The sequence below is a fragment of the Pristis pectinata genome, chromosome 9 (genome assembly GCF_009764475.1).
Source record: "Pristis pectinata isolate sPriPec2 chromosome 9, sPriPec2.1.pri, whole genome shotgun sequence".
Taxonomy (NCBI): Eukaryota; Metazoa; Chordata; class Chondrichthyes; order Rhinopristiformes; family Pristidae; genus Pristis; species Pristis pectinata.
In genome coordinates, this window is record NC_067413.1 from 66,013,731 (window position 1) to 66,030,306 (window position 16,576).

A 16,576-nucleotide genomic window follows, 5' to 3' on the forward strand; every position below is an offset into this window, starting at 1 on the left:
TCTACCAATTTGGATTTCATTTAGCTGGCTGAGGAAATGAATTCTGCCATGTGAAATAAAAAGCTTGATTTTTTAAATAACTTTTTAAACATTTTCCACAGATCAAAATGAAGATTTTTATGGACATATGAATCGTGGTAGAAGACTGATTTATCATTAAATAAGAATTGATTTTGATTGTGATTAGTTTGAAAAATGTAATTTTGGACACTATATACACACAATTGGTTTTCAGTGGAGTTGTCCATCAGTAATAATGGTTTAATGTAGTCAGTCACAACCCATTTTTAAAAAAAACATTTTCTACAGCAAGAATAATGTGCTTCGTTCATGTCAGGTCAGTTATTCCTTGATTGCATTGGTAAGGATTGCATCATCACTTATGCATGAGCAGGGTGACACTTACAGCAACTTGAGTTTCAGTGTTTAACTGTGCAAGTGCAAATGACAGAATCTGCTGTCAGTTCCATGGTCTACAACTGAAAACTGGCAGTTTCCACATATTTAAATCACACATTCAGGGTCAATGAAAATATGACCACCCTTGCTGAGAGATTTCTAGTGAGGTTAGAATGGAGCTGAGACAAAGGTGATGATGGCTTGTTCTCCCAGATTGTGGAAGTGACCCAATCATAATGATCTTGCAGAGGAAGAAAAAGAATCTCATTTGTATTGCATCTTTATGACCATGTGATGTATCAAAGCACTTTACAGCTGATCAAGTACCTTTGCAGAGTAATTGCTCCTTTGTGTGGGAAAAGACCTGTTTGCTTCAGGGAGGTAGTTGAATAGAGCAGAAACTCCATTTACAAGTCATTCTTTGAATGCAAACAGTTAAGTACAATTCTTGTATTTTTTAAAAAAGTTGATGTGTAAGCTGGCTGTCCATTTGAATGTATCTTAATTCAGGTCCTATCTAAAAGTGGAATCCACATGTGAGCCAATGAATACGACATAATGTGTTCATACAACGATTCTATCAACTAAGAAGTACTGTGGGATACTCTGAGGGGTTGATGCACCACTGTACATTGCTCTTTTACTGTGGAAAGCACAAATTTTTGGGAATTATCTTTCATCGGTTTTCACAGCTCCGGATTCAACTTACTGTCAGCATACCCTTGGGGCCTGAATTGTTTAAGACCATGTGATGGCAACATATATTGTTCAAGGTCTGACTAAAGTAATTGTGTAAACTGTCAACATTCCCAGGCATGTATCTATTTGGATATGTTTGCATTGATGCCTGTATGTGTAGATGATGAAGAATCATCATCCACTATTTACAGGTTTTAATGTGTTTCATACACTTCGTCTTGAGCTTCAGTGTAAAGCCCTACACCACGTTGAATCTTATTTTTTATTTATGAATCAGTAACTCTGAGTCAGCTTATTAAATACTAATTTAAAACAAAAGTTACATAGATGACAGCAGAATTGTGAAGTTATACCTAGAAAATAAGACCGAACAGGCTGATACATAACTTAGATGCATTTAAGAGAGAACTAGATAAGCATGTGAGAGAATAGTATTGAAATGTAAGATGATAGATCAATTGGGCTAATTGGCTTATTTGTCTGTATCACACAGTATAATAACTAGATATCTGTCATGTTCTTGAATGAGTGCGCAGTACTTAGAATCAGAAGGTAAATATCTTTTATTCACCTAAGGTCTTCAAATGTAACTTTGTCCTGTGAGCATCTGCAAAACCATGCTGTAGAGATAGAAAGAAATAATCAGAATAACGTGCTAGCAAGTACTTGGAAGGGAATTACTGCAATTATATCCCTGTGTTTCACTATCTATGCTTTTAAAATTTCTGCATGTTAAAAATATTGCTTTTAAGTATTTCTCCATTAGAAGTGGTGAAAAGCTATGTGGATGTTGTGGAAAATGTCAATAATTTTATGATGTTTGCCATTGACAGTGGGAAATATGTGATATGAGCAATGAAATTCTAAATTGAATTCGAGGAAATATTTCTGTAATTATGGACATACCCATAAACTATGACTTCTAGTTCAGCCTGTACTGTTCCTTCAGTGTACTTGAAGTGGAAAAAAAAGATTCAGTATGGTCTATGGTTGGTTTTGGTGTTACTATTTAAAATATTTAAGTCGTGCTAAATTTAATGCATTCCACAATGGACAGGATATTCATCAGGATGACTTATGGAGCTATTGGGAATAAAATTTGTTGTGATGAATTTAGGATTTTGAATGTGGTTCATTTACTTTGAATTTTGCATTTCCTGCACCCAACATGAAATGCACTCTTTAGTCGCAGCTATTAACCAGCTAGTACATTCATGCAGAGTTGAAGGCATAGATCAGGATTTTGGCAGAGAAGTATGTGAGTTAATAGTATAGTTGTCTTGTGTTAGACGTTAAAATGAGTGCTTTTGTGGTGTGAATTTGGGATCTGATGTATACTTTTGGGGTCAAATACAAGACGAGAGTGCCAAGCAAGGTCACCAGGAGGGAGATTAAGAATGGACTTAGAGCTAGAAGGGGGTGTGTGAGGTCCTTGGCAAGTAGGATCAAGGAAAACCCCAAGGCATTCTACACGTATGTGAAGAATAGGAGGATGACGAGAGTGAGGGTAGGACTGATCAGGGATAATCGAGGAAATGTGCCTGGAGTTGGAAGAGGTAGGGGAGGTCCTTAAAGAATACTTTGCTTCAGTATTCATCAGAGAGAGAGAGAACTTGACGTTTGTGAGGATGACGTACGATAGACTGATATGCTAGGGCGTGTCGATGTGAGGAAAGAGGATGTGCTGGAACTATTGAAAAACATTAGGATAGATAAGTCACCGGGGCCGGACAGGATATATCCAAGGTTATTACGGGAAGGGAGGGAAGAGATTGCTGCGCCTTTGGCGACCATCTTTGCATCCTCACTGGCCACAGGAGTAGTTGCAGATGATTGAAGGGTGGCAAATGTTGTTCCTTTTAAGAAAGGGAGCAGGGGTAACCCTGGGAATTACAGACAAGTGAGTCTTTCTTCAGTGTTGGGCAAATTACCGGAGGATTTATGGGCATTTAGAGAAGCATGGGCTGATTAGGGACAGTCAGCATAGCTTTGTGAGGGGCAGGTCATGCCTCACGAGCCTGATTGAATTCTTTGAAGATGTAACAAAGCACATTGATGAAAGTAGAGCAGTGGATGTGGTGTTCATGGATTTTAGTAAGGCGTTTGATAAGGTTCCTCATGGAAGGCTTATTCAGAAAGTCAGGAGGCATGGTATCCAGGGAAACTTGGCCGTGTGGATTCAAAATCAGCTTGCCCATAGAAGATAGGGTGGTGGTAGATGGAGCATATTCTGCCTGGAGGTTGGTGACCAGTGGTGTTCCGCAGAGATCTGTTCTGGGACCCCTGCTCTTTGTGATATTTATAAATAACCTGGAGGAGGATGTGGAAGGGTGGGTTAATAAGTTTGCTGCTGATACAAAGGTTGGTGGTGGTGTGGATAGTGTAAAATGTTGCTGTAGATTACAACAGGATATTGATAGTGCAGGGCTGGGCTGAGAAGTGGCAGATGGAGTTCAACCTGGAAAAGTGTGGAGTGGTACACTTCGGGAGATCAAATTTGAAGACAGAATACAGGGTTAATGGCAGGACTCCTAGCAGTGTGGGGGAACAGGGATCTTGGGGTCCATGTCCATAGATCCCTCAAGGTTGCCACGCAGGTCGATAGGGTTGTTCAGAAGGCGTATGGAATGTTGGCCTTCATTAGTCGGGGTATTAAGTTCAAGAGCCATGAGGTGATGTTGCAGCTCTATAGAACTCTGGTCAGACCACACTTGGAGTATTGTTTTCAGTTCTGCTTGCCTCATTGTAGGAAGGATGTGGAAGCTTTAGAGAGGGTGCAGAGGAGATTTACCAGGATGCTGCCTGGATTGGAGAGCATGTCTTATGAGGATAGGTTGAGTGAGCTCGGGCTTTTCTCTTTGGAGAGGAGGAGGATGAGAGGTGACTTGATAGAGGTGTACAAGATGATAAGAGGCATAGATCGAGTGGACAGTCAGAGACTTTTTCCTGGGGTGACAATGGCTAACACGGGGATGTAATTTTAAGGTGATTGGAGGAAGGTATAAGGGGGATGTCAGGGGTAAGTTTTTTTTAAACAGAGTTGTGGGTGCATGGAACGCACTGCCTGCAGAGGTTGTGGGGGCAGATACATGAGGGACATTTAAGAGACTCCTAGATAGATACATGAATGATAGAGAAATGGGGCACCATGTGGGAAGGAAGGGTTAGATAATAGAGCAGGATAAAATGTTGGCACAACATTGTGGGCTGAAGGACCTGTACTGTGCTGTAGTGTTCTATGTTCAATCTTGCTCAGTTTAAGCCAGTGACAGAGGAAAGGGCTGGGTTCATGGCTAGTGTATGCAGTTTGTTAACAGAATGCTATCACTTACCAAATATTGAATTGGAGACAATTTTTTTGTCTTGAACTGGATGCCAAACAAGCAATCTTATAGTATAGATGGAGAGAAGCAGTCAGGGGAATTGGTGGTGGTAAAGTTGAGCTGAGTGCCATCAGCATTTGGTTAAAACTGACACTAGTTTCCAGATATTGTCCATGGGCAGCAAGTAAATGAAAACATTTAGGAACCCAAAGATGAAATCATTGAGAAATACCTGAGGGAAAAGTACAGGCGTGAGGGGAAGAGATTTCTTCAATGGAAACATTTTTCCTTTGTGATAAGTTCTCAGTCATTTCAAATTGTTTAAAGTGATCTTTGAATAGTGTTTTTGTGCTATCTCAGACTGTTCAATGATCAACATCCTGCTTTGTTTTTATTTATGATTCTGTTTTGTTTCTTGAGGATATTTATATCAAAAGTCTTCGAGATAGAGGAAAGCAAATAACACCATTAATCACCAGTAATCAAGAGTGTTGCAAATGCTGGAGATATCTCTATTCACAAAAAAATAGATGTTCCTTCAACTAAATGCAATAAAACATTGACATTTTGCATAGCTTAACAACAGCTAATAAACATTACTATTGACTGCTATGTATCTTGCAGGCAGAAAGAATAATAACATCAGGCTATATAAGCTTTTGCCAGCTTTAATTATTTCCTTGGGCATAATTTAATGCTCTTCAGATTTAAAATTCATTGCATTTAATATGTAAGGTATACTCTGAGGATGAATGTTTTGTTGATCTTTGATTCATGTAGACTATTACATATTTCAAAAATATATTTAAACAATTTTACTGGAAATGCATGTTTCTCTGATTAGGAATGTTGTTCTCCTTGTGGATAGAGAGTAGCACTGATTACCACAGAAACCAGATGTGCTTTCCCTTTTTAACTGCAAATATTGTTTGTTTAATGAATATGGCTGCTTTAACTTGCAGCTGCATAATTATTGCTCTTTATGGGATAACGTGACAGGAAAAAAGGGCTATTTTCTCCATTTGTTCAAAGATGTGGTCATTGCTGGAAAAGATCATTTTAATGTCTATAATTACTTGTTGAACTGAGTGGCTTGCTGGGCCATTTCAGGTGGTAGGTAAGAATCAATAATGTTGGTAGGTCTGGAGTTGTAAATGAGCAGATATCATTCCATAATTCTATTAGTGAAACAGATGGCAGTTTTACAGCTGTCTGGTGGTTTAATGGTCATTATTAATGATGTTATCTCTTATTCCAAATTTATTTAATTGCTTGATTTTAATCCCCCTAAGGTGTGATTTGATTCAAGTTCTTATCTTGGGATGAATAGTTAAGCCCCTTTGTTTGTTCAGTAACTTGACCACAGTGCTACCTTATCAAAAAAGATGAAGAAAAGTTGCTTTGGTGAAATTATTTAATAGTGTTGTGCTCTGAATGATATTTAAATGCTTATGCATTCATCTGAATCAGCCAAACAAATGATGTTTCAAAAATGGAAGTCTGTAATTATAATTGGTGAAATTGAAGGCACTCCAAAGAAGTCTTTGAGATCTACCTTTTAGTGAATTGGTTTTACTAAGTTGCTTCTTTTAACAAACAGGAAAAACAGAACATTCTTTTTATCTGCTTTTGACAAATTTAATTGGTATCATAAATGTAATATTTGTACTGTATGAAATATAGCTGTCTTAGTCATAGAAGATGCATGATTTCAACATTGAAAATTAATTTTACACGGCTGAAACTCAATTCAAGTAAAGCTTTTTTGATAGTATATGATTGTATCTATCTTTTAAAATTATAATATAATAGATAATTTAAGAATGGTTTTTCATTTGGGGGAAAAGATAATTTTCTGTTTTTATTCCAAATTTAGGTGCATATATGCCATGTGACAGGGTGTTCATAGTGTGAGGCTGAGTGGATTTAACCCAGTTCTCAACCTTGCACATAAATGCTGATCAGTCATCCCTTGAAAGTTTTTGAAGAAAACCATTTTCAGAAATTATTCTTCCAACTTGAAATTATTCTTCCAACTTGAAATTATTCCTATTTAATGGCAAAGTTGGCTGAAAAATGAGTACTGAGTCATGCCAACTTTATCTTTAATAGACCCTGCTCTCTAGGTAATACTCTTTCATCTAACGTTGATGGTTGTAGGAAAATATATTCTGGGAAACCTGACTGAAATGCAGACCAATTTCTGGAGTATAATTTTTGAAGTTTGAAAGGAGTAATCATTTGCAATGCGGATATTTTTGTCCATAGTGAATCTTATAAATTCAAATTGGTATCCTAAAGATCTTTTATGTGACATTTCCCTGCTTTTAAATCTCTTGTCAAAGCATACAGTAGCTCCAAATCACATGGAGAAATTACACATTATTGCACCATTTTTGTAAACGGGAATATGCCATGAAAGTTTCTGTGGAACATATTCCCTGCACCCAACTATTAGATCTGGAGTTGATGTTGTCCAGAAAGTCCCTTGGAAGTCAAGAATGAGGGAAAAGTCTTAAGGTTACAGCCATTTTATTAGGTGCTCATCACACTACAGGTCAGACAGGGTCATCCAGTACCAGCAAGTAAGGCAAGTAAAGAAATAACTAAGAGCTTGGCCACATGCTCTGCCTTTATACTGCAAACTGGTCTGAACCAGTTTTAGATAAGAAACCTGTGAACAGCTACTGACTGAGTCACACTTCAGCTTTGCAGACAAAGAAACTACAGAAGCATAGAACCAAATATAATAGAAGTTACTAAAGGTTTACAGACAAACAGGTGATTATACAAACATATAAGCAAATGTAAAGAAAACTAAAACTACAAGGAAAAACACAATAAAAGCAACAATCTGTACCCTAATCCAACACATCAAAAGCTATGGTAAAACAGTTGCTAATAGTGTATCGGCAAGAACAATAGCAAAACAGTGTCGATGTCAGGACTCTAAAATAAAACTGTGACACAAAATGTTATGTGATTGGAGAAGCACAGTTAACAGTACTAGTGAATAATTCTATAATTCCAAGCAAACTCATCACCAAACTCCGAGACCTGGGACTCAACACCTCCATCTGCAACTGGATCCTTGACTTCCTGAGCAGCAGACCACAATCAGCAAGGATAGGCAACAATGTTCCTGGCACAATTATTCTCAGCACTGGTGCCTCACAAGGCTGTGTCCTCAGCCCCCTACTCTACTCCCTATACACTCATGACTGCATGGCTGGATTCTGCTCTAATGCCATCTACAAGTTTGCAGATTATACCATGGTAGTGGGCTGTATCACAAATAATGATGAGTCTGAGTACAGGAAGGAGATAAAGAGCTTAGTATCATGGTGTCATGACAACAACCTTTTCCTCAATACCAGCAAAACAAGAGAGCTGGTCATTGACTTCAGGAAGAGGGGTGGTGCACATACACCTGTTGACATCAACGGTGCTGAGGTCAAGAGGGTCGAGAGCTTCAAGTTGCTCAGAGTGAACATCAACAATAGCCTGTCCTGGTCAAATCATGTAGACGCCACGGCCAACAAAGCTCACCAGCGCCTGTACTTCCTCAGGAGGCTAAAGAAATTTGGTATGTCCCCCTTGACACTCACCAACTTTTATCAGTACACCATAGAAAGCATCCTACCTGGATGCATCACGGCTTGGTTTGGCAACTGCTCTGCCCAGGACTGCAAGAAACTGCAGAGAGTTGTGAGCGCAGCTCAGCACATCAGAAAACAGACTTCCTTCTAGGGACTCTGCCTACACTTCTTGCTGCCTTGGTGAAGCAGCCAGCATAATCAAAGACTGCACCCATTTGGGACATTCTCTCTTCTCTCTCCCACTAGGCCAAAGATACAAAAGCCTGAAAGCACATACAGCCAGGCTCAAGGACAGCTTCTGTCCCGCTGTTATAAAACTATTGAATTGTTCCCTAATATGATGATGTGGACTCTTGACCTCACAATCTACCTTGTTATGACCTTGCATCTTATTGTCAGCCTGCACTGCACTTTCTCTGTAGCTGTAACACTTTACTCTGCATTCTGTATTGTTTTACCTTGTACCACCTCAATGCACTGTGTAATGAATTGATCTGTGTAACGAATTAAAATAGGATTAATAAAATTTCAAGTTAAAAGTATAATTTCTGAAAATTGAACTGTATGCAAGACGTTTTTCATTGTATCTTGGTACAAGTGACAATAATAAACCAATTCCAATATTTCCTTTTACCAGTAGTAGGTTGTTGTATTCAGCCTCTTGTTACTGCTGTTCCCTTTCTCCTCCATTTTTATACAAAAAAGTGATAAGCTCAGTAACCAGGTCAATCCATTAGCCTTATTCCTCCTGAGCGTATGAGCAGGAAAGTGGGCTCTCAATATTTCTTGAGTGTTTGAGAGTGATGATGACTGGACCAGAAGTTACAGTTAGTGGCAAACTACTCATTGCTGTTGAGTTCAAAATTATTTATCTGAAGTGATTTGGAGAATCAGAAATTGAGGAGAGTAGGCAATATCCTTTATGGCAAGGTGCTCTGTTGTCAGGACATTTTGTTTCCCTAATGTGTTATAGTTGAATGGAGGTGGGGGTTGACAACAGGGAAAAGCTGATATTTCACCACAAGATCTAGGACATTGGTTAAACATGGTGCAAATTCCAAAAAAAAAGACAAAGCAATTGTAATCAAGTTGCAGTAATCTTATGTGCTGTGTAATTAAGTTCAAATGATGTTTTTGCTAAAATTTTGACCCTGAACCAATGACACTGCTGATATTAATATGGGAAATGTGAGTGGCCTAGCCTTTCATATAGGGAATCATGCTGTACTTGGAGGAGATCTTGGAAATAGTTTTCCCATGTTCCTGTTTTTGTTATCCTTAATGTTAGAATTCATGAATTGCGGTTTATATGAATGGTGCATTTTGTGGATCGTACATCCTGCAGTCGTGATGCACTAATGGTGAATGGAGCATTAGTCAGGCCAGCTGTTGGTGGTGCACATATCCATGCAAATGTAAAACATGCTTTCACATTGTTGAGCTGCACCTTTATTTGATAGGCATGCTGTGTGGTGGGATTGATGGGGAGTGATGGTGACCAGGTGGTGGTTCACTTACTACAGAGTACCCAGCCTTTTACGTGTAGTTCAAAGCAAGGTATTCTTATGGCTGGTCACTTCTGATCAAAGATGACCCCATCTAGGATGTCCATGGTGGTGAACTTAAAGATGGTAATCCTGATGAAGTCATGGGAGTATATGCTAGAACTTTTCTGTCATTTATCATTGTGACATAGGCTCTTCAGCCCATGAGGTCCACTCAGACTTTTGTTAGGTATGTCATAATCTGCTGCTTATTTGCCCAAGTTTGAATTTTGTCCTCCTTTTGCTGCATATGGATACACACTGCTGCATTATTTGAGGACTTGCAAATGGATTTGAACTCTGCAATCATCCATGATGTGAATCTCAGAGGGACAAAGGATAGGTTATCCACTGTGTGCTTTTGTGTGTAAATGGTTTCAAATGCTTTCAATCAAAAAATGGAACCTGGCATCTGCATCATTCATGATGCAGATGTCCATGGAGTTGCATCAACCTGTTGGTTGGATTTTTTTCCCATCAATCATGACTGGTTGTACAGGACTGCAAAGCTTTAAGCTGATTTGTTGCTAGTGGGATTGCTGAACTACCTAAAGTGTGCTCATTTTGCTGTTTAGTATGAATGTAGTTCTGCTGTAGCTTCACCAGCTTGTCAAATTAATCTGCAGGGTAGTACAATGATTGTGGAAATCTGTGCAGACTTTTGTCTTGGAGCTAGTCCAATGTAAATCATTCTCAGTGCATTAGGCTAATGAAATGTCTTCCTGTGTCTCAACAGCATGCAACACTAACTCTATTTGGATATGTTATTGGACAGTTTTCTGAAATGGATTGTTTTCCAGAACCTAGTGTTAACTGGTTTCCACTAATTTTACAATCAAAAACTCTTTCCACAACAATATGACTAATCTTAATGCAACATTGTGCAGTGTCGTGACATGCAAAACTATTGTATGTGCAATGCAATATCTACCTATGTGTTTATTTTTAAAATTACTGCTTCCCCAACAAAAATTTAATAAGGCAATCAAAATTTGGACTGAAAGTAATGCTTCTCATCTTGGAAAGTCAAAACATATTGTTGGAATGAGAATTCTCTTTTATCATATGATACACCACCAAAAGAGAATTGAGATTAATGAAATAAGTGTTAATTACATATTTATTGTTCATAATATTGTTATGGATTAGGTTACCATTTGGTGAATGTCCCTTTAAGACATAGTACAGTAGTGTGTGTGGCGTCACCACGGCAACGAGATAACATGGTGACATTTTGGTTCAGTCAGAAAAGAGAGGAAGAGAGACACTGCGTGCTGGTCTCTATCAATGGATGAAAAACAATAACTGTGTCTGTCACTACAATCCACGTATGGATTTTTGGAATAATTCAGTGGAGTCCTCTTTGTCATTAACCTGTAGAAGGAAACAGGTATTTCTGTGGATGGCCACGTCTCGAATGCCTTTGGGGTGGTAGATACTTCAGAACAAAGCAGTGGAGATCATCAGTGACTGAGGTGTAGTATGGGTTCCATCGTGGAACATTTGGATTTTGTAATGTCTCTATTCTCTCGCTACATCTTCTCTTCAGTCAACAGTGGTTTTGCAGAAGCCTTTGTTCACGTTTCACCTTATGGCTTGCTGAATTGAACTTTGAGAACTATTCCTGGACTTGGAGTTTGGGAATTTGCCACACACACACTTCGAGTTTAGTTTTGGGGTTAATGTTTGACATCTAACATTTTTACTTCTAACATTCTAACATTTTTTTATTTTTCTTATCATAAGTCATTATTAATAAAATAGTTTCTAACACTTATACATGACTCGGTGTGTTTCTTTTTGTTACTGGTACGTAACAATATGTAAACTTGAATGCAAGACCAGTGAGTTAAGGTGTTCATGAAGAGTACAATCTGATGCAGAAAGATGTGTTCTCGTGTTTGGGAGTACTAATGCATAGCAGTTCATTGGGAATCTGTCTGAAAGCTTAACAGTTGTTCAGGATGTTGGAGTATTTTAAAATTGGGTGGATGACTGAAACTTAAATAATTTGTGGTAGGTGTGCATCAGCACTCATTTTAGAAATTTACTGATGTAAGGATCTCGGCCCAAAATTAAATTGAGTTACTTTCTTTGGAGTAACAGTTTACAATTTGGCACAGTGTCATGGGTTCAAAGCACTGTGCTAGATGGTTGGATCTTATTACCTGTTTTTAAGTGATGCCTTATAGAATTTGTCAGAGGAACAATGACCTGCATTCAATACTGTTCCATTTAACTTAGTTTTTTGCTAGCATTGTTGTTTTGCAGCAAATTTGAAAATGTGCGTCATCTCTGGTCATAACTGATGCACAGTACATATTGGCTGTTAAAGCATTAATAACAGATTTTAAATGGTGGTCTTCAAAAAAAAAAGTGAAATGGTGCATGAATGTACGTGGTTTACATAGCGTGAGGTGTTTAATGTGAGAAGTACTCATTTAGGACCTTGCCCACTTTTTCTGGCTGCAGGCATAGATTCCCTCCTTTTTCCTTGAGTGGACCTACCCTTGGACTAGCTACTCTCTTGCTCCTAATGTACGTATAAAATGCCTCTGGATTCTCATTAATCCCAGTTGCCAGTGAAATTTCATGGTTCCTTTTAGCCCTCTTAATTCCTTGTTTCTTTCCTGCTTTCTTTGTTTTCCCAAAAGGGCCCTCTCTGATTTTGGCATCCTAAACCTTGGATGCGCTTCCTTTCTTTTTGTGACTAAACGTACAATATCTCTTGTCATGCAAGGTTCCTGAACCTTGCCATCCTCATCTTTCATCCTCTTAGGAATGTGCTGGTCCTCAACTCTAACCAGCTGTCTTTTAGAGGACTTCTACACGTCACACGTGGATTTACTTCCAAACGGACACTCCCAGTCTACTCTCTGCAGTTTCTACCTAATACTGTTGTAATTGGCCATTCCCCACTTTAGTAGTTTCACCAAGGACCAGTCTTGTCCTCATCTATTACAAACTTAAAACTTGGGTAATTATGATCACTGTAACTTCAATCACCTGACCAGAATCATTTCCCAGTACAAGGTCTAGACCAGCCCCTTCCCTAGTTGGACTAACTACGTATTGTTTCAAGAAGCCCTCCTGGATGCACCATACAAATTCTGTCCTCTCTAAGCTCTGGCACTAAGGGACTCCCAGTTAGTATTGGAGAAGTTAAAATCACCCATTACGACTAACTTGTTTTTACATGTTCTTCCATGTTCTGTCTGCATATCTGCACCTCTAGACCCCTGGTTATTGGGAGCCCTATTGTATAATTCCATCATAGTGATTGTACCTTTCTTATTTGAGTTCTATCTATATGGCCTTCCGGGATGACCTCTCCAAGATATCCTCTCTAAGTGCAGCTGTGACATTCTCCCTGATCAGTAATACAACATCACTCCACACACCTCTTTTACATCCCTCTCTTTTATCACTGGAATGTTGAACTGCCAGTCCTGTCCCTCTCTGAACCAAGATTCTGTAATTGTTACAACAACATAGTTCCATGTACTAGGTTCTAGGCTCATCTGCCTTGCCCATTATATTCCTGACATTAAAGTAATTTCTCTTCAGACCATCCACCTCACCGCGTTCATTAATCTGGCTCTGCCTATTCTTCCTATTAGACTCTCTTGACCTAAGCTCTAATTTCTCAATCTCTCTACCTGTTGATCTACTGCTCTGGTTTCCACCCTCCTGCCACACGAGTTTAAACCCTCCCGAGTAGCACCAGTAAACCTCCCTGCAGGGTGCTCCTCTAGTTTAGGTGCGACCTGTCCTTGTACAGATCCCACCTGCCTTAGAATAGATCCAGGTATCTGAAGCATGCCCTCCCTCCTACTTGAGTTCTTTAACCATGCATTCCAGTGTACTATCTTCCTATTTTTTTGCCTCACCAGGACATGGAACAGGGAGTAATCCTGAGATTATACCCCTAGAGATCCTGCTTTGTAACTTTCTGCCTAACTCCCTAAATTCCCTTTGCAGAACCTCATCGTCCTTCTTGCTAATGTCATTAGTACCAATGTGAACCATGACCTTTACCTGCCAACCCTCCCCTTTCAGAATATGTTGTGCCTGTTCAGAGACATCCTTCACCCTGGCACGAGGTAGGCAATGCACCATCCTGCAGTTTTGGTCATGGCCACAGAAAAGCCTATCTGTGCCCCTAACTATAGAGTCCTCTGTCACTACCGCTTGCTTACACTTTGACCCATTCTATAAGAGAGCCATTCATGGTGCCACTGATCTGGCTTCTGCTATTGCTTTTCCAAAAGGCCATTGTCCCCAAGTGTATTCAAAATGTTATACTTGTTTGAGATGGGGATAGTCATGGGAGACCCCTGCACCCCTCCCTGGTGATCACCCATCTATCTGGCTGAAGCTTTAGTGTGACCACATCCATGAAGCTCCTTTCTATAACCACTTTTTGCCTACTGTTTGTCCTTGGTGTGTCTGACTGCCTCTCCAGTCGGTCCATGTGGTTTGAGAGGGGCTGCAGCTGGACACAATTCCTGCAAATATCAGAGAGACCTGACTTCTCCCCGATCTTTCTCATTTCGCAGGAGGAGCAAACCACTCCACTGACTGCCATTACTACCTCTTTAATAATAGTGGATTAAAAGAAAAGACCTTGCCTTGTCGTACCTTAAAGTGCAGATTTACCATTTGAAAGGGTTCAATTATGAGGATAGGGCACATTCTCTCTGTGACTGCTTGGGTTTTTTCCAGCCGCTCTAGTTTCCTCCCATGTCGCAAATATATGTGGGGGTTCATAGGTTAATTGGCCACTGTATGTTGGTGAGCAGTAGAATCTGGGGAGAGTTGACGAGAATATGGGGAGAATAGAAAATTATGTAGATTATTTAAATTGATTGTTTGTTTTTGATGTGGTCTTGATGGGCCGAAGAGCCTTTCTGTGCTCTATCTCTCTGAATCTCTATATACCAATGTTTTTATTTTCATGAATGTAGTCGTTTAAGGTCCAATTTAATTGTGTTGTTTAACATGATCAAATTCTTCTTTAGAATAAATTTGATTGAATCCAGGACAAGGTGACATTACTTCAAAATTAGAATTGGGTTGCTCAGGGTGATGTTAGGAAGCCAAACAGTGACAGAACAGCAGAAAGCTTGCAGTTTTGGGTCCATGAGTTTTCATTTTCATCAATTACATTAAAGTTGTCAAATAATTTGAGCAGATGTGTCAATGAACATACCTATTATCATGTTCAGTGCTTCAATACTTGCATTCTTGCCTCTGAATTGAATGGATATGTGCTTAAGTCCCACTCTAGAGCCTTGAATACAGATCTAGTTAGTGTCTCCAGCAGTACAATCTTTCAGATGAGTCATTAAGTCAAGCTCCTGGCTTCCTGTCAGGTGAGTTAAAAGATCCCCTCAGATTATTTCAAAGAAGAGTAAGAGAGATTTCTCCCCAGTGTTTTTCTGCCAGCATTTATCTCCCCTTGCTTTCACCACTAAGATATCTTGCCCGAAACCTTGACTGTTTATTTCCCTCCATAGATGCTGCCTGACCTGCTGAGTTCCTCCAGCACTTTTTGTGTCTTGCTCCAGATTCCAGCATCTGCAGAATTTTTTTTCTCTTACCCTGTGATTATTTTATTGTTATGCTGGGACTTTACTACACACGAAGCAAATGCTGCATTTCCTGCATTACAAAGACAGGCACAAGAAATTCTGCAGATGCTGGAATCTGGAGCAATGCCCTTCAGGACTGGAAAGGAAGAGGGCAGAAGCCAGAATAAGAAAGGGGAGAGGGAGGAGCACATGCAGGCAGGTGATTGGTGAGTCCAGGTGAGAGGGGAAAGGTTGGTGGGTGGGGGAGTGTGGTAAGATGTAATAAACTGAGAGGTGATAGGTAGAAGAGACAAAGGGCTGAAGAAGGAATCCAGTAGGAGAGGGCAGTGGACCATGAAATAAAGAATGGAGACGGCAGGTCATCAAGGCGGGGTAAGAGAGCCACAGGAATAAGGGAAGGAGTGGGGGGGGGGGGGTGGGGGGAGAAAGAGGGGTGGGGCTATCGGAAGTAAGAAAAATCGATGTGGAGGCCATCAGGTTGGAGACTCCCAAGCCGGAAGATGAGGTGGTGTTCCTCCAACCTGCGCCTGACCTCAACGTGGCAGTAGAGGAGGCCATGGATAGACGTGTCAGTGTTGGGACATGTCTATCCATTACAAAGGTGCTTATGTTTCAAAGCGGCTGCTGCATTTTCTGCATTACAATGGTGCCTACCTTTCAAAGGTACTATGTTGGTTGAAAGATGTTTTGATTAATGTTGAGTTTGTGAAAGGTGTTTCTTTGCACAGATCCTCATGGCATGCCAACCTTTTTTTGAGAAGGAAGTTTGTATTTTCCTTTTCTACATTAAATCCTAACTAGCCACGTGGCTTACTAAGCTTGATAATCAAGTCCTTTGATTATTTTTTAATATGTATTAAGTGGATGCAATTCTTCCTGATTATAGAATGGATAAAGTTAAATAATGATGTAATTTGCATTCTTTAAAACACCATTTCTGTGAATTTTTAGCACTTTTCAGAAATTGATAAAACTTGTCAAAAAATTTCATTTGGATAAATCTGTGTGTTTCACAAATTTTCTTTTTTGCCTTTCAGATGGAATGAGTGTTGCAGGGCTACCTTTGTCAAGTCCTTTTCGACAGAATGGCAAATTAGGTTCAGAGAGCAAATCTGCTGTTTTCAATTCAGCTGACACTAACAGTAAAAGTGAATACAATCATGTGAAGGTATGATCCATTTTCTCCAATTTTAAGCGCAATAGTCTGGATGAACATGGTACTTTGCAGCTTGCATTTATTATTGTGACTTGAGGAATTGTGGACTGGGACTTCACGGATCATAGTGCAAAAACAGGCCCTTTAGCTCACCACATCTATGCTGAGATCAAATACTATGCTCGTCCCAATTATTAGCACTTGGTCCGTAGTTACAAAGCCTCAGTGATTCAAGTTTTCATGATGATGCTGCTTAAATGTT

The 16,576-nt window shown here is 39.6% G+C and overlaps 1 protein-coding gene across 5 annotated transcripts in view; it reads left to right on the forward strand.

Annotated features, from left to right (window-relative positions):
- Positions 1 to 16,576, forward strand: part of trappc9 (trafficking protein particle complex subunit 9) — a 460,625-nt gene that overhangs the window by 116,213 nt on the left and 327,836 nt on the right. For all 5 annotated transcript variants that reach the window (XM_052023166.1, XM_052023170.1, XM_052023167.1 and 2 more), the window contains one exon: positions 16,196 to 16,326. In XM_052023166.1, coding sequence (XP_051879126.1) covers positions 16,196 to 16,326 — 131 coding nt within the window. The remainder of the gene's footprint in view (positions 1 to 16,195; positions 16,327 to 16,576) is intronic.